General features: G+C 33.5%; 1 protein-coding gene across 1 annotated transcript in view; it reads right to left on the minus strand.

Moving 5' to 3' along the window:
• The window catches only part of LOC126752165 (uncharacterized), a 565,185-nt gene that overhangs the window by 50,393 nt on the left and 495,166 nt on the right, over positions 1-19,626 (minus strand). The window contains exons 18-19 of the mRNA XM_050462767.1: positions 18,518-18,656; positions 11,752-11,961 (exon numbers count right to left, since the gene is read on the minus strand). Coding sequence (XP_050318724.1) covers positions 11,752-11,961; positions 18,518-18,656 — 349 coding nt within the window. The remainder of the gene's footprint in view (positions 1-11,751; positions 11,962-18,517; positions 18,657-19,626) is intronic.

Consider the following 19,626-nt stretch of genomic DNA (forward strand, 5'->3'; position numbering starts at 1 on the left):
ATGTTCATCATGCGCCAAATCTTGGAAAAGACCTGTGAAAAGAGGATCCACACACACCACCTCTTCCCTCGTCGATTTCAAAGTTGCTTTTGACAGCACAATAAAGAGCTGCCTTTATTCCGCAATGTCTGAATTTTGTATCTTCTCAAAACGGTTATGTAAACTGACATTGAGCAATACCAAAAGCTCCGTCAGGATCGGGAAGGACCTCTACTCGCCGTTTGATACCAAACGAGGTTTCAGACAAGGCGACTCCCTATCGTGCAACTTCTACAATCAGCAGCTGTAGAAAATAATTCGAACTGCAGAGTTGAATTGAGAAGGTACAATCTTCAATAAGTGTGTACAGCGACTGGGGTATGCCGATGACATCGATATCATTGGTCTCAACAACAGCGCCGTTAGCTCTGCTTTCTCCAGACTGGATAAGGAAGCAAAGTAAATGGGTCTGATTGTTAACGAGGGCAAGACGAAATATCTCATGTGATCAAACAAACAATCGTCACACTCGCGACTAGGTTTTTCCATCACTGCTGACAGTCATAACTACGACTAGAAAGTCGTAAATAATTTAGTCTTTCTTGGAAATAGTATCAATACCAAAAATCTCGCTATATGGTGCAGAAGCATGGACCATGACGACATTTGATGAGTCGACATTACAAGTTTTCGAGAGAAAGATTCTGCGGAAGATTTATGGCATTGACAGCGGCGAATACAGCAGTCGATGGAACGATAAGCTGTTTGAAATATACGGCTACGCTGGCTCGGTCATGTCCTCCGAATGGACGAAAACACTCCAGCTCTAAAAGTATTCGACGCGCTATCCAACGGGGAAAGCAGAGGAAGAAAGAAAGCCAGGTGGAGAAGGACTTGGCTACGCTTGGGATCTCCAATTGGCGTCAAGCTTCGAAAAAGAAAGACGACTGGCGCGCTGTTGTTAACTCGACTACATCTGAGTAAGCGGTGTCTACGCCAAAAAAGAAAAATAGGAAGAATAAGAAAAAATAACTGCTATTCAAATGCGTCTATACAAAAATACTAAATAAGATTTTTTAAATAATTTTTTTTCTGATTTTTCTGTACGTCATACACAGTCTGAGAAGTTTTCTAGTATTCTAAAACTTGGTTTTAACTTCTTAAGCATAAACTTTTTTAATTCCTATTTTTTTGATTTCCAATATTTCTTTACTCAATTCGCCAAATTAAAATTTGTTTTTGTTTTTGTAACAATAATTTGTATTATTAATTATTGATGTATGTAGCTTGTATTGACTTTTTGCTTCACATTCTACTCAATTTTTCTCCCCAAACGCCAATACTTTATGCACAGTTTGAAGCGTAAATTCACTTAACTTGATCATTAAGCCAAAAAATGTTTTATTAGCTTACTTTTACGCTGTTTTGGCCAATTTAATCTACGTTAAATGCCTTAAGTCCTGACCCAAACATCCTACGCTTAACAAGAAAAAATATCAAAAATTTTGGCTTTGCTTTTTGCTGCCTGTTTCTTTATTAGTACGAGCTGGCTTTTTTTCCATTTTTTGGTTTTCGACTTTTAATTTTTAAATTTTGATTTTTGTTTTTCGGTTTTCTTTTCTTGCCGTTTTTGCTTTCTTATGACCAATAAAGAATTATTCTTTACAGTTGTTGCTTTTCAATTCGCATTTTCATGTAAATTCTCAAAGGCAAACAAAAACAAGCATGGCGCGGTTTATCTTTTTGGGAGCATAAATTTAAAACATATAAAACTGCTATGCACACACACACACACACCCTTACACTCACAAACAAGCCACATTGCTTTCAAACGCTTACATATGCACAAGCAAACAAATACATGTAAGTGAGTGTGTGTGTATGTAAACCAATATACCGTTTGTGTTTGAGTTTGGCTTTTTCAACTTGGGAAATATGATTGTTGATTTCCAAAATTTATTCCAAGTTTTTATATTTTCTTGTTTTTTTCGTTTTGGTTTTCCGAGGGCAAGCACAGCGCCATCACCATCAACCAGTCAACGCAGCAAAAAAATACCGTCAAGTTTTTGTCACTGCGGACCGTTTTATTTGCTTTTCATTTCTGCTTGTTGTCGTTTGTTATTAATTTGAAATTCAACTCGTGCGTCCGTCCAGCTTCTGCCCCTGCTCCGCACGGTGCAACTGAAATCTGCCACAATTTTTGCAACACGGCAACCGCACAGTTGTTTCGGTGTTCGGTCAGACTCGCAATTCTTTTGCTCTGCATTTATTTGCCACATAAATGTTTGTGTGTTTGTATTTATATAATTTGTTTATATACGAGTATGCATATTGTAGTTGTATTGGTGTTGTGATTTCCTGTCATGCAACACATTTTACGAGTTAGTAAGCTGCAACACATGCACTATTTATAATATCTTGTGTAAGATAACGGGATGGATATGTGTGTACATTAGAGCGGGTCGATATTTTTGGAACTTTGTAAAAGAGACCATTGGTCTAAAACCGCTTTTGAGACAGTGATTTTTAAGCAAAGTATTAAAAATCTGTATAATAGGTTGTATGGAAGATGTGTGATATAGTTTTCCAATTTTACCGATTACTACTATTGTCAATATACATATTTCCAGAATGCACCCACGTATTAAATTTCGTTCGTATATTTAAAAAAATGGACGAACAAAACTGAAAAACTTCGCCTTAAAAATCGCTGGCTCGAAGGTGGCCTTAGACCCATAGTCTCTTAGACAAAGTTTTCAGATTTATGGTAAACGACAACTACTTCTCTTGGACTTAGCAACTAAACTCCATCTGGTATCACAAATAACCAAACTGATTTAAATGTGGATCATTGGCCTACCAGATGAACCTAACCTATACCTATCCATAGAACATTTCCCGCATATATATTACGATTATTCCGTTTCTTTAGCTAACTGTGAATCAACGCAGCCTAATGTACATATATTTCCTGGCTTCTTGATATTCATGATATCCACAGCAATTACTTGCAAATATTTTTATTTTTTTGTGCAAAGTGTGCAGGTTACACATTGCAGATTGTCCCATCGTGTATTACGAAACTTATGACTTAGTGAAAAAAATAAAAAAAAAAATCAATAAAAACCTCGAACTCAAAACAGACAATGAATCAGGACATTTCTTTTTGTAAAGAAGCTTTGCATTTATTTAAGGTTCAAGTAACATGGATATCTTCAATACTTGTCTTCTATTATATGAAGTTTTAATTATCTAAGCTAGTGTTTCGATTCAGTTTGTAACCGTATATATCGGATCTGGATGACGAAGCATAAAGGAGTAGCCGGCAATGAGCTGGCCGATGAACTAGCTCCGCAGCGGCTTCCAGTGTGATGGGGCCAGAACCATGCATTGCGGTGAGGTCCCACACCATAAAGAAGTTGCTCCGTACGAAGGCGAGAGTGGGCAGAGAACGACACTGGCAGCTAGCAACATGAATGTGCAATGCCAACTTACTATAGGGAGTTTACAACTTAGCAAGGTTTAGAGATATGATCAACTCTACCCGAGACAAATTCCGTCCGCTTATACTCGACACTGCAGGCTCAAGAAACACTTGTCCAACATGGGCATAATCTTTTGTGCAAAGTTCCTGTTCTGCGACATGGAACAGGAAACTCCAGACAACCAGACCTCTAGCCTATTTGACAGCTCGTGGTGGCCAAGTTTGTTTTCGGATTTGTGTCATATTTTGCTAGTATTTTTTTTTTTTTTTTGAGGAGGGGAATCATCCAAAAACGCATGCACAATTCATATTGTCCGCTAAGGATGCACCTCTTTCGGGATCACGTCGAGTTAGTTTTATCTAACTTTTACTAGACCTATGTACTAAATACGGCTTAGCTTGTATTTGGTCCCGATTCATAGGCCTTTGCACGTAGGCAACGACGAATACCGCAGTCGATGGAACGATGAGCTGTACGATATATACGACGACATTGGCATACTTCAGCGAATTAAAATATAGCGGCTACGCTGGCTAAGACAGTCGTCCGTATAAATGAAAATACTTTAGTTTTAAGGATATTCAACGCTGTACCCGCCAAAGAAAGCATAGGAAGAGGAATACCTCCACTCCGTTGGAAAGACCAGGTGGAGTAGTACTTGGCAACACTTGGTATCTCCAGTTGGGCTCATACAGCGAAAAGGAAAAACGCTGTTGTAAACTCGGCTATAACCGCGTAACTATTGTCTACATCAATGAAGCAGAAAAAGGTGAGATTCGCGAAATATAAAGAGCTGATGTCAATTGTAGTTTTAAATTTTCTTAACAAGTAAGCTTAAATAAAGCCCTTTTGGACATGGTTTCTTAGTGCTTAATTTTTTATAAAGAGTAATGAAATAGGATTAGTTTTGTTGGATGCATTGTGAAGGTAGCTGCGGGTGCCAAGGCCTTTTGAGAATAGTTCTTAACAGTACAATCCTTTTTTCCAGTCAAGGGACTTGCAATATTTTTATTCCTCGAAAACTGTAACATAACGTGAGGAGCATCGGGACCGTGATCTCTATAGACGTTTTTTATTAGATTTTTTTTTATAGAGAAATACTAAAAACTGCTTGAATGAAGCTATTTTAAAATCGATCGTTGAGGAAGGTGTCGTTGTGTCCAACAGAAAAGACAACACTTAATATTTGGAATATATGTAGTAGTTTGCATTCCACCTCTCCAAATTGAAAACAAATTTTCTGAATATTAGAGGAACGTGAGGATGAATCGTTCGGAAATTAATTTGTACTACTCTCTTGCCATTCAAAGGTATTCTAATTTTCGAAAAGTATATGTGTGTAGTAAGAATATAATTGTATATTGATATTTAATGGAAGTCATAGAGACCAACGAAAATGAATGAAATGTTTAAGTTCAAAGCTTAAGCATTGTGGCTTTGCTGTGTCGAAATATTGCACAATATAATTGGATGCAAGCATTTCACGCCTGTAAGGGAGATAATGAAATTTATCTAAATATATACACATTGCTTAAGATATAACTGGTAAATACAGACATATATATATTTGTATAATTTTAAATATATATATATATATATAACACTAATGGCTAAGGGCTTTTTACACCTAATTGCTTTTACAAATATATATGTACATTCACAAATGTTTGAGGCTTTTATCCAAAAGCTTTTCTTATTTATAATGCAACAATGATGACCTTTAATTTACTATTTGCAAATTACTTTACCTGACCAACTTGATTAGTTCTAGTTGGAATTCCGAACATTCTCAAGAAGAATATAAAATTAAATGTAAGTATGAAAGTTTTACTTATATGTATGTAATAGAAATAAGTGAATTATGAGTTTATCAAAATTCGGAATGTGAAATTCCTGTAAAATTCCTCGAGAGAAATGCAAATTATGCACTAACGAAAAGATGCATGTATGTATGTACTAAATAAATATGCGATTGTAATTAAAGTGAGAATTATTTATTTTAAATTACTTACGAAATTATTGCGAAGTAATTATGTAATTATTAAATTTTTTTTATCCTTATATGCAATTAAAATTTTCGAGAATTTAATTTACTAATTGACTAATTGTAATGAGATCAAAGTCATAATTGACTGCGATTATTGAACTTAATTAATGGCGATAGTTGCGTCAAATGATGTAAATTGAAATTGTGTTATGAATATATACAAAAATTCCTCATTAATACTAGACTTGCCACGAAGTTTGTATCAGCAATACGGAAATATCTGGGACTCTCTAAAGTATACTCGTATAGAAGTACATATGTTCAGAACGGACCACTATATTAGCTCAGACACCTTTGTTAATAATATGCCACCGAAAAAGTTACACAAAAGTGGTTGATAATCAGTATGTTACCATCAAAAAGCTGCCATAGGGTCTCATTATATTATTTTTCGACTCAACACCCTTTGGTTAATGTTTTCGGTTAAGTTTTGGGTGAAGAGTGTCAATACAAGATTCGTGCTCAAAGATCTGAGTCATTTGCAAAAATTACGTCGAATGGAGGTCGCAAAACAGATGCCTAGGAGGCTATATTCATCTAACACATAACTACTGGGAACGAAACATGATTTTATTAACATGGCATCAAAACTGCCTACGATCTCACAATCGGCAATGTATAAATAGTTCGAAATCGAAAAAAACAAAAACTCGCTGAAGAAACTGACCTCAGCCGAGGTTTAAAGGTATGGAAAATCGAATCAAGCCTTTTCTTTTTTATATTAGCTTAAGAGCTCATTTTGAATTATATTGAAAAATGTGAAAAATGTATTGTTTTTAAAACTGTCTAAGTCAAATTTGATCGGATGGTATAGCTGCCATACAAACTGACTTAAGTAAGTTTTTGTGTGGAATTAATATTATACATATGTATGTATGTAATATTTAAAATATAAAATTTGAAATCTTTAATTAATCTTAATCTTTAATGTTTGACATATAATCCAATAATCTACACTTCGTAATCTGTATTCTATAATCTATGATCTATAATCCATAATCTATAATCTATAATCTATAATCTATAATCTATAATCTATAATCTATAATCTATAATCTATAATCTATAATCTATAATCTATAATCTATAATCTATAATCTATAATCTATCATCTATCATCTAATCTATAATCTATAATCTATAATCTATAATCTATAATCTATAATCTATAATCTATAATCTATAATCTATAATCTATAATCTATAATCTATAATCTATAATGTATAATCTATAATCTATAATCTATAATCTATAAATATAAATCTATAATCTATAATCTACAATCTATAATCTATAATCTATAATCTATAATCTATAATCTATAATCTATAATCTATAACCTATAATCTATAAGCTATAATCTATAATCTAAAATCTATAATCTATAATCTTTAATCTTTAATTTATAATCTATAGTCTTTAATATTTAATAATCACTTTTTTTCAATATTTCCTAATTGGATCTGCTTGATAAAGTCTTTAATAATCACAATTCTTGAATCGTAAATCTTAAATCTCAAATCTTAAATCTTAAATCGTAAATCTTAAATCTTAAATTTTTAATCTTAAAACTTAAATCTTAAATCTTATTTGGAGCAGCAATCGATTTTCCACAATGCTGGCAAATAGGAACGTAGAACGAATCTATAATCTATAATCTTTAATCCATAATCTATGATCAATAAATCTTAAACATGAAATCTTAAATTTTAAATTTTAAATCTTTAACCTTTAATCTACAACCCTTAATCTTTAACATTTAATCTTTAATCTTTAGTTTTTAATCTTAAAATCTTAAACCTTAAATTTTAAATCTTCAATCTTCTATCTGAAATCTTAAACCTTAAATTTTAATCATAAATCTTAAATCTTTAATCTTTTATCTGAAATCTTAAAGCTTAAATCTTAAATTTTAAATCTTAAATCTTTAATCTTAAATCTTAATTCTTAAATTTTAAATCTTAAATCTTAAATCTTAAATCTTAAATCTTTAATCTTTAATCTTTAATCTTTAATCTTTAATCTTAAATATAGAATAAAAAAATCCAAGATCTTTTACTAGTAACTATTATCTAATATCCAATATTTGAAATCAGATTCCATCATTATTTACAATATTACACCAATATTTGTCTGATTACCGTTACTTTTGTCAATTAATTATTTTTCTGCTAACCCCTACTAATTAATTAATATCGATTTTCAGCTATGCACTAAATAAACCGTTATTATTGCCGCTTAATCCAAGTTTGCCTCTAAAATTCACGAAATTTCGCATGCCTTTGTATTGTTTCGTGCTCATATAACATGAAATTAGTATATATTGACATATTATTTACTACTATATATGTTGACTGCAATTTTCTCAAATAAATGCCACCAAATAATGAAATTGCTCATAATTAGCTAGCAGCGTGTGCAACGCTGTGCCATTATAAACCGTTTAAAACTTGTTTTATGCATTTTCAAAATGGCCAACGCAGATTGCTGCCGCTGCCACGCGCTTCAATCCGTAATATGGATTGGTATATATACAAGTATGAATGTGTGTAGGGATGTATGTGTATATGGATGAACGTGTATGTTAATGTGTGTGTGTGTGTATGAGAGCGTTTATCGTTCTTTCGAATTTGTAGCGCAAAATCAGGTTTATTCAATTTCAATTATTTTAACTGTGCCATTTCCACTGTGTGCTTGTATTGGTGAGCGCTGGTTGTGATTGCGGCGAATTAAACGAGTGACTTATTGGATTGGGAGAGTGAAAGTATGGGTGTGGCTGTGTGCTGTATGTGAATCACTCGACAATTATTCATTTGTATTTGCAGTTGATTGCGGTCAGTTGTTTAGCAAATTGACGGTGATTAATTTTTATGTGAACGTATAAAGTGGCTATGAATGAGTTGTTGGCTGGTGTATGTCTATGCGGGAGCATGAGTATGTAAACAATGTCTGCTAATTTCATATGCAAATGTGATGGTGTAAATGTAAATGATTAATTGCAACATTTGCTTGAGAATTTTGCGTAAAAAAATTACAGTGAAAGGTTATTTGTGGACGTTTTTGTTCTAATTTTTATTTGTAAATAGATTTGCTAACGAATTTGGTTAGCTAGTCAACTAGTCGAAATCAAGTTTACCTTTAAGTTCACATGTTGACTCTTAACTATCACATTTCTTCGTGCTTTATTTATTATATAATAAATTCACTTTTCATACGCATTTTTCATATTTTCTAAAAAATATTTTTCTCATTTAAAATCGACTATCAATTGCATGCCGAAATTCTAGCATCTCCTACATTATATCTCCTGCACTTCATTTGATATTCCGACTTTCAATTTAACGCCGTTTTAATATATGCCAATAAATCGCAATGTATTTTCATTTGTTTTTAAGATATTCCGCACTTTGTATTTGATTTTCATGTGTTGCGCAACTTTTGTAACAACTTTCAATTTCAATTCCCGCAATGTAAATACTAGTAACTAGCGCAAATAATCTGATTTTCAAACATTATAATATTTATTTACATATTTTCAGCGCCAATAAATAGCCAAAACGTGCATATAAATCATTTCATGGACACATTTGATTGCTGTTTCATGTAAAAAGTTCAGGCGATTGCAAATTTTATGCTGATTAGTTATTAGTTATTAGCGGATAGTAAATATTTGGAGAAGCAATCGCTTTCCCACAACGCTGCTAATAGGAAAACAGTACCAAAATTATTCGCTTAGCATCAATCATATTACTGTAGTCAAAAGCCACCCAGCAGAATTCTTCAAACTTCGATCACTAGAAGGATGTAGGTTTCAGTTCTGTAAGGAGTTATATCATTTGAATTCAACTTTGTGAAATTAATTTGGTTTTTGTATGAAGTATATTGAATGCATATTAGAGCGGGACGTTTTTTCTACAAAATCGCGTATGCGGGAAATGTTCTACGTATCAACCGGAACAACTAAGAGACTATGAGTCTATGATGCCGGTTTTGAGCCATCGATTTTTAAAGCCAAGTTTAAAAAATCTGACTAATCAGTTGCATAGGAGATATGCGATTCAGCTGATTCCGATAATTGGTCAATAGAATATTAAAATGCACCAAAGCATTAAATTTCATTCAGATATCTCAAAAATAAGACATTTTTATAATATACAAGTAAAAAAAAAAACAAAATTTGCCTGAAAATCGCTGGCGCGAAACCATTTTTAGACCCATAATCTCTTAGGCAAAGTTGTTCACAGTGATCCGTAGAAAATTTCCCACATACGGGAACATATATTTAGGATATTTTTTGGATAAAATTTGAAGTTGAAGTTACGAGTATATAAAGTTCGGTTAGGTTAGGTTAGATGACTGATCTAGAGAGATCGCACGTGGATTGCTATATGAAGTCCTTTGTAAAACCATAGAAAAAACGAACTCCTATGTTTGAACTTATAAATTAGCAAAATGTTTAGTAACTAATAAAAATTTAGGTTATGCATTCCTTGACCAACCCTGAACGCACTGTTAAAGTGTTGAAGGCTAGTATCGCTATCTGAGTGAATGTTCACTTCTCTGAAGGGGGCTGCACTTCGCAGTAGTATGTCTACTGTAACCTTAATGGCTGCTGAAGTTGGAGTTGATAAGGAATTTCTGACAGTAAACCCCTCCACCAAACTTCCGCCTAAGATTTGACTCATCTTTAAAGAAGCTAACTGTCCCTCTCCTTCAACGGCTTCTTTTGTGTGTGAGTATTTCTGAAAGTTCAGGCACCTGTTCTTGTAACAGTACAGATTCTCTGAGTCCGCTAGCAGCTTTCGCCGCCTTACACCTTCCGACGATGTCAGCGGACACTATGTGCAAGATGGCGTTAAGTGCCATGATTGGAGTGGACCTTGGTGCACCACTTATGTTGGTGAGTGACGCCCGTTGAATGTTATCGCGTTTCTTTGCAAGTGTGGTCTTTTCCCTCCTCCTCATAAAGACTCCATAGAACATAATATAAGCGAATTTGTTAAATATTTTTAACTTAGTGTAATCGACTCAAAAAAATTTGATCGATTTTATCTTAGTCTTGGTGAGAAAAATTTCCATTGAACGGGTTAACCTATCGACTGATTGCTGAGATAAGATTTCTAATATTTCAGATTTTTTAAGCCTCCATGAATTGTGAAAATTTTCACTAAAGCGGCTAATTTGTGCGAAGCCCCCATTTCGTTAAAACAAAATTTTGACTAGTCCTTCGACCCCTACAGACCCATTTCCTCACCTATGGTAATAATAATTTTCTTCTTCCCCACCGCTGGATACCTTGTTTTTGGAGGTCCTTCTTCAAATTGGCTGCGGTCTCAGGAGATGCCTGAAGTTCTCGAACGACCTGTCTTTTTCAAGAAATTAAATAAATTATTAAGAATTACAAAGCGTTTGATAGGTGAATGGAAAGAAGTTAGGAAACTGAATCTTACGTTAGAAACTCGTCGGAACGTCGATGAAGTTTAGAAATATATGGGAAAATTTGTGTGCGTTTTCATGGTTAAAATTACTTCAGTAAATCAATGAAAGTAAATGCTTTCTTTAAGAGATCAATCCAACCATCGACGCTAGTCAGACTTCTTGTAGATTTGCGCGACCAGTGAAAATCAATTTAGAATAAATTCAAAATTGTTGCAGAAAATTCGGAGCATGTCGAGCGATCTTACTACCAGCAAAAAAAAAAAACACGGAAACGAGCTACATGAAAAAATTAAAGAATATTGCAGCAAAAAAAATTAAATTCAGACGAAACACTTTCTACGTCATGTTGGGCAGCGTTATACATACATAGGTACATATGAATGAATGAATGGAATGGAATGAAGATCAGATTCTCCGCAGTGAGTTACATAAACTAATCGTTTTTATTTCTTTGGCAGCTCCACGATATGAAAGAAGATCAAGTCAACCCAGCAAAAAGCAAAGCAGAAAGCTTCCTCTAGGTTGGGGATCACCCTTTTTACTACTGGGACCAGTTTTTATCTCTGGTCTGAGTGTATGTATTTATGATTGCCAAGTCCATTTTATTACATCTCATACTTTTGCAGAACTTAAGATTCTGAAAGGCAAATACTATAGGAAATTTATTTCCCGAACTCTCAAGCAATGAAAATTTCGGGTAAGATTTAGAAGTCTTCTTCAATTCTTTCATTGCACAAATATTTGTTGTACGCATCCTACTATTAAAAAATAATAATTGAAGCAAAAAAAAAAATACTCACCTCCGGCAACATTTTCAGGAATCCCAGCAGAAAAATTATCATTATACTTGATGTGGAGACACAAAATTGCATTTTCAAAAAAGTTATTGCACATTTGCGGTTAAACCAAATCGGCAGTAGTATGAGAAAAGCCGAACAGGACTGCAATAAGCCACAGGCGCAGCTGATAATCACGAAGAGTGGGCGTTGTGTGTGTGAAACGGGTTGCGACTGAAAGGAATGGAGAAAAATAGAAAATTAGTGTGAGAGAAATATTTTGAATAAAAAATATAAGTCTAATATATTGCTTAAACTCAAATTTTTTATATATTTACAATTTTTAAATTAAGAAATCTTAAATTTATCTTATTTATCTTATATTATATCTTATTGATTATTGGATTAAAAAAAATATTTAAGATGCACTTTAGAGGTTATTAAGGAACACTCTTTGTGTGAAATTAAAATACTTTGTTCTAACTGTCGATAGTTTGTTTCTTTGAAAGTAACATACTAAAATTTTAAATCAATATATCAAGTATTTTGGTGTTACAGCCTTTACATTAGTCCTTCAGTTCAATCAGCTCCATCAGTACCATCAGTTTATCTTTCAATGCGTTCTCTAAGCTATATTTTTTTTTATTTGCTTGACTAGTTTATCGGAGACAAATGACCCGACCATTTTCTATAACATTTTTTAGCTTGTTCTATATATAGTTCACCATACAACTATCTACCAGTTATTGGATTTGATCGAAAATCGATTTTGGCAGTCCAAAAACCACCAACATTTTGGGTAAACTTAAACTTTTTTAAACGCTTCCTACATTACCAACATACTTTTGATTTCCGTAGATAATTTGGGGGCAATATCATGTAAAGTGAATATTTTTTAAGGTGTTATCCAGTGAGAAAACCGGAATCTGCTATAGAGTGGGAGCCCGAAAAATATTTATAATAATTTTCTTAATTCCTTAAAACTACGTTTTTTTAGTCTGCTACACTTTCACTTTTGGCAGCAGAGTTGTGGGAAGAGAAGACGCGATGGAGGAGAGGGGCGGTAAGCTTTTTTACGAATGCATGAAAGCTTGCGGGAAAGTATATGTATGTACAGTGTCGGTAACTTATCATCAACTTGAGTTTTTAGACCAGCGTCTCCAAGTCTCTTGCCATCAAAGTGCAGTGATCTACTCACTCAGTCTCTTTCAATGGTGACTACTCACCGATAGTAGGGCGATATTAGCTTTAAGTTCGTTGACTTTGTGCTCAAAACTGGTGAAGGGATGCTTAGACTATTTATCTCTAGCATGAAGTTATATTATGATTAGACTGGTTTGGATACCTGAACATAGCGGTATTGCAGGAAAATGTGAGTCTGATGAGCTAGCTAAATCAGGTATTTCAGTCTCAACAACTATGGAAAGGGAACGGGTAGGGGCTCTTTTGGCCTCCTGTAGTTTGCTGTTGAATCGCTGCACCTCAGACCAGCCCAGCAAGCGTAGGCTAACCACCAGCAGCTGTACAGTCGCAAAATCTTTCTGACCTAGGATAAATCGGAAGAGTTTTAGGGAGCTTCGCTCTCAGCAAGGTTTATATTTCATTGGTTGTGGGAGTTCTAACTAGCCACTGCCAGATCGGGATTCATACGGTAAGATTTAACAGCTGCATCAGCTGTTTGGAAGAAAATGAGCTAGTTACATCTCAACACTTCTTCTTTGAGTGTCTCACTTTTTCCAGATCAAAGAAAGAGCACCTCGCATCTGAAATTAATAGAAATATTGAGTAGTCGAAAAAGACGGAGTTGAAAAGTGGATCAAATACGACAATGATGTGCGAAAAAGATCATGGTTAAAGTGTGGTAAAGCTCAAGAAATGGTCGCAAGAACAGATTTGACGCCTCGAAAGGTTAGGCTGAGTGTTTGGTGGGATTGGAAAGGAATCATCCACTATGAGCTGCTCCAGCCTGGTCGAACGATTGATTCTACATTTTACTGTCAACAACTGATGAGATTGAAGCAAACAATTGAAAAAAACGGCTAGAACTGATCAACAGAAAGGGCTTCGTCTTCCATCAGGACAACGCTAGACCACACATATCTTTGATGACTCGGCAAAACTGGGAGGCTTGTCTGGGAAATGTTTTGCATCCACCATACAGCCCTGAACTTGCACCATCGGATTACCATTTGTTTTGGCCAATGCAGAACTCTCCTAATGGAGTAAAGTTGCATTCAAGAGAGGCTTGTGAAAATTACTTCTCAAAGTTTTTCACCGAGAAACCAGAAAAATTTTACACTGATGGTATAATGTCTCCAGCGGAAAAATGGCAAGAAGTGGTGTACCAAAATGGTACATACATATTTGGTTCATTAAAGTTTAATAAAAATATAAAAAAAAAGTTGAAATTTGATTAGAAATACGAAAAAACTTTTTTGACTAACCAATAAAAATAAACGACTAAGCAAATTTGTGATAGGTTCAGGGCATTTTGACGATAACTGATATCCAACTTAATGAATTTTTGGTATGGTTCTAAAAAACACTATTCAAAACGGTCTAAGTGTGATGCCATAAGTCATGCTGAGTTATCAGCGATATCACTTATACCACTTAACATAGGATTCTTCTTATGAAAATATAGCGCTCTGGCTTTTAAGAGATTATACCACAACTATATACTACACTGAGCCATCAACTCTTTCCTTAAACGATTTTTCAATTTGCTTTAAATTTTCAAAAATATAATTCATGAAGACTCTTTAGCCATATAATAAAAATTCCCAAAGCAGTAATGAATATGATTTCTCAATAACATTGAGAAGATCTAAAAAGCAGTTTCTCCAAAAAAAAATTTTGTTTAGCTTTTAAGGCTGTCTGACCAAAACTTTCACACTGCTTACACTTTCCAAGGAAATGCATTGTGCTCGGACCACAAGTAGATTTTTCCTAAAAAAGAAAATATTTTCCAAGAAGTTTTACTGTCTCTTATGTCTGGAATTTTCCGCTACTTTAACACGCTATCTTCATATAATTTTCTTTGTGTATTATTTGCAATTTGGGATAACTCACTTGGTAATTCAATTTCGCTTTCGGTTTTAGGTTATGGTGAAAATAGAATAAAAATGAAATGTGAATTTAAAGTAGAAAACGTTGTTGTTGTAGTTGTTTTATTATGCGTAGTCCCACATTACTTTTATCTTTTTTGTCGCTGTTTGTGCTACTTTTTTATATTTCTGTTGTTGCTTTAAAATTCATAAAACAAATACAAGTCAAAGCCATAAATGTGCCTGCAAGTGTGGGTGTGTGGCTGTGTGTGTCTGTGTGGGTACGTGAAGTTGAAATTTAAGGAAGCGGAAATAAGCATTAAAATTTATGAGCTTTTATGCCGGCTACTGCCAAGGCTAAAGGCTAAAAAGCGAAAGTAAGTTAGTATGAAGGCCAGCAACAACAAAAAAAGCGCTCGCCACACACTGTGTAAACCAAAACGCAGCTGAGCAAGTGCCGAGTGGGCGAGCGTGTTGCTGTGGCATAGCTGGGCTCAAGTAAATTTGTGTGAGCTGAATTTTTGAGTAGTGCTATTTTCATTGTTGTTGTTGTTGCTAAGCGAACTGCAGCTGAGCTCGACTTACAGCAGTAGGTGGGGTGTGTGTGTGCCTACCAGCTGCAAATACAATGTTGGCTTTTTGGTGGGTAAATCAGGAAGTGCTCATAAGCCGCACACACACACATACATACATGCATATTAGTGTAGTTATAAGTACATGCGAGTATTTTAAAATGAAAATCTCTAAAAAGCGAGTTAATATGTCTGTTTGTGCTGGCACTAGTTTAGCGCTGAGCATTACGTGCTTCGGCTTGCCTTGCAGCAAATGGTTGCTCTAGGCCACTTAATGGCTGTGTACATACATGTGTATAGTACGTGTGCTGTTGCTCAGCTGTAAATATATAATACACAAACACACACACACACCATTAAAATACATAAATCATGAATTCGGGCGGTAACGAAAGGATTTGATGCTTTCACTTTTCATTTGTATTCAGTTTGCTTTTTTTTGCTTACGCTGTGAGTGGTTTAATAATATTAATGTAATGTTGGTGAACTAGCACATATGTATGTATGTATGTATGTATGGGGTGGCTTATCAGGTAGTAAGTGGTTACAAACGTAACCAATTTTGCGTATCGTTTCTAGTTTTATTTTTTGTGGTAAAAATTTTAAATTTAAATTCTATGTTTTATGTTTAGTGTTCGATGTTCTATGTTTTATTTTCAATGTTATTTTACATTAAACATTTTGCGTATCGTACTCTAATTTTAGCCATTGAGGTAAACATTTTAAATTTAAATTTAAATTCTATGTTTTATGTTTAATGTTTAATGTTCAATGTTCTATGTATTATAAGCAAAGGTAAATTCTTTTGAAAATTTTGCACAGCGTGTTCCAATTTTATCCTGTGTGGTAAAACATTTTAAACTTAAATTCTATGTTTATTTTTAATTTTCAATGTTCTATATTATATTTTGAAGGTAATACTCCTTTAAAAATTTGTCCTAATGCGTTCTTATTCTATCCTTTGAAGCAAAAAATTGTAAATTTAAGTTCTATGTTTTATGTTCGATGTTCTTTGTTTTTCAATGTTACGTACATGTATGTATATTATTTATCAAATACCCATAAATACCAAATTGTTATTGTTTTTTAATTAAAAATTCTATGTTCCAAATTTAATGTTTTATTTTCGTTAGTCAATGTTTTATATTCTAAATTAATTACATGCATATGCAATTGCTGTGTTTGAGTACGCTGTAGTTCGAAATGCAAAATTCTATGTTATGTGTCAATATGCTTTATGTTTGTTGGTTCATGTTTTATATCCTAATGTGAGCAGATGCATATGTAATTGTTGTTTTTGTATATGCTGTAGTGCAATATTCAAAATTCTATGTTCTATATTAAATGCTTTATTTTAGTTGCTCGATGTTTTATATTTCAGCTTGAGTACATTTAATTGCTGTTTTTGAATATGCTGTAGTTCAAAATACAAAATTCTATGTTCTATGGTTGATGTTTAATGTTTTATGTTCGATGGCTCATGTTCTCTAGTTTGAGGTACATAACCGTTATTTTTAAATATAGTGTAACCAAGATTTCTATATTCTATGTTTTATATTCGATGTCCTGAGTTTTTACACAAACAAGGTACACACTCTTTATTTTTATTGAAAATGATTTTGATCAAAATTTTTGTTATATATTCTATGTTTTATGTTCGATGTCCTGAATTCGATATGTTATATTTCTTATTTTTATATTCTACGTTCTATATTCTATGTTTAGCATTCTGAATTCTACACAGAAGATTTAATATTTTTCTATTCTATGATACATAATCTGTCTTCTATATTTTCTATGATATATTTTATATTATTAGTTTTGTACTTTATACTCAATATTCAATGTATTCAACCTCTAAATTTCAGTTAAGTACTCTTCATTTCACTTAGCTTACTGAACTCACTCTAAATGTTTTTAGAAATTTATAATGCAATGTTCTACATTCCTTGTTCTATGCTCTATGCGCCACGCTTTATATTTATAATCAACATTTTATATTCTATCTTTTTTATGCCATTTATACCACATTTTATAAGTGAGTATAACTTAAATTATACAAACTGTGTGTCTTACTCAGCGTTCGATGTTATAATATATACTACTCGCATATTATTCACGATATATTTTATATTCGTATATTCTTCATTCTATGTGTTATATAGATTGTATTTTTTTCTTTCTATGTTCTCAATTTCATATACGATATTATTATTACTATGTTCAATACTCAATATTCTTTGCGCTCTACTTAATTTTCAAATTTCAGTTGAGTACTTTTAATACCACTCAACTTGCGGAAAGCCTCCAGAATTTTCTAACGCCTATTATTGCATTAAATATCCCATATTTATTTTTTTAGTTGGAAGTGAAGCTTTCTGCACTTTCCAGGTTTAGCCCCAATCTACCAAATGTAGTCATTAAATTTCTAGTTGAGTGTTTGTCCTTGACAACAAAAACGTGGCAGTCAATGTTACGTGGCAACCACTTTATGCCACTTTAGCCCACAAATTCAAAGCGGTCGGTTGGCAAAGTTTATCTCGGTATGTGTGGGAGTAATAACCGGAAGATTTCTGGTAGTCAGCGCTGCCGTAAAACGTGTGCTGACAGAAAGAGGGCAGTGCACCGCATAAGCGTTGTTATATTTATCATAATTTCAGCTCAGGCTCTGTAGTTTTTCTATTCCATTTTTGTTGGTTTTTCTTTTCGAGGTTTACTACTTTCCTTTTTTGCACATTTTTTCTGGGATTTTTTGCTATTTGTGTTATCACACAGCTACTCTTATTCATCTTTAACCTAAATTTTTGATGTGCCCATTTCCTAACTTTTTAGTCTAATTCGCTATGCTTCGTGTTTATATTCGAGGGTTAAGGAGTTTTAAGTCAGCATTGACTATTTATTTGTCAGAGTTGTGTGACATATTATATTATATAATTGGCATGAACAATTTGGAAGTATTCTTCTTGTAATTCAATACCAATTATGGAACACCGAAATAAAATATAATATTTTCTACTCTCAAATTAAACATGTCTCCTCCGTTTTTATCTTCCCTTTAAACTCATATTTTCTTTCAAAATCCTCGTGTCTATCAGAATTTTGTGTAAACACTTTCTTATGTTTTTCTCGTCTTCTTAAATAAATTATCATGTTTTTCTTGTGGTTACTTACGTTGTTGTTACGTTTCGTCAGCATGACTACGTATGTGCCGGACAATGGACATATACAGCGCGTTATATTCGCCATCAGATGCTTGGTGATGCACAAATCCGAGCGCCAAGTTGACTCAAAGGAAGCTTTGTAGTCATGACTGCAAAAAGAATTACAAGAAGAAAGTATTATGTCTACACATTCATTCAATGTTAGGCATATTTCTTGCAGAATCAAAACGAAATACATACATATGTATGGGTGTAATAAAATCACAAACTATTTATTATCAAAATAGAATTTGAGACTTCCTGCGTGTGTCGCACACAATTAATTCAATAAAAAGATAAATATGCAATGGAAAAAATAATTTTCATCGCGTTCGTGATAATCTATTTCATTAGTATCAATACCAGAATTATATTTATATAGTAAATTTAAATACTTAATAAAAGTCGAAGGAAAAGTGTAAAGCTGTTTGAAAAATGCCGTTAGTTCTTAATATGCTTAGTTCTTAAGAGGTTATATTCTGCGACATGGAGCCTGAAACTCCAGAACACCTTCTAATTGACTGCACAGCAGTCTGTAGGCGCAGGATAAAGGCCCTGCAATCCATGTTTCCAAATAGAACCTGGAATTTTCTAACGCCTACTACTGGAAATTATACTAGGGCTAAGTGAGTGTTTGTGACTTAGAAAAGGGCACAATAGACCTAAGGTCCCCATTTATTTATCTAAGCGATTATATCAAAGTAAGAAATAATTTTCTTTTTGTATTTTATTTTTTGATGTACACGAGGTGTGTTAAATAAATAACAGGAATTCTCGTTTTTTGAAAAAAGGATTTATTCATTTGTCTACATTAATATTGTCGCCTGCAAAATTGTTCCCATTCAATGTTGTACACATGTGACATCGAATGTGAGAGGATGTCACGTATCGAATTTAGTCGGAATCGGTTGGTCGGGTCCCAAGATATGCGATTTTACCTAAAAGTGGGCGGTGCCACTCCCAATGCTCAATTTTTATCCCGGCTCTCATATAAACTCGTTATGGATTTATCGCAATTTTAGTAGTTTTAAACAGTACGGTTATATGGGGAGTGGATTATCTTCTGATTTTCTATTCTTA

This window comes from Bactrocera neohumeralis, chromosome 3 (assembly GCF_024586455.1).
Source record: "Bactrocera neohumeralis isolate Rockhampton chromosome 3, APGP_CSIRO_Bneo_wtdbg2-racon-allhic-juicebox.fasta_v2, whole genome shotgun sequence".
Taxonomy (NCBI): Eukaryota; Metazoa; Arthropoda; class Insecta; order Diptera; family Tephritidae; genus Bactrocera; species Bactrocera neohumeralis.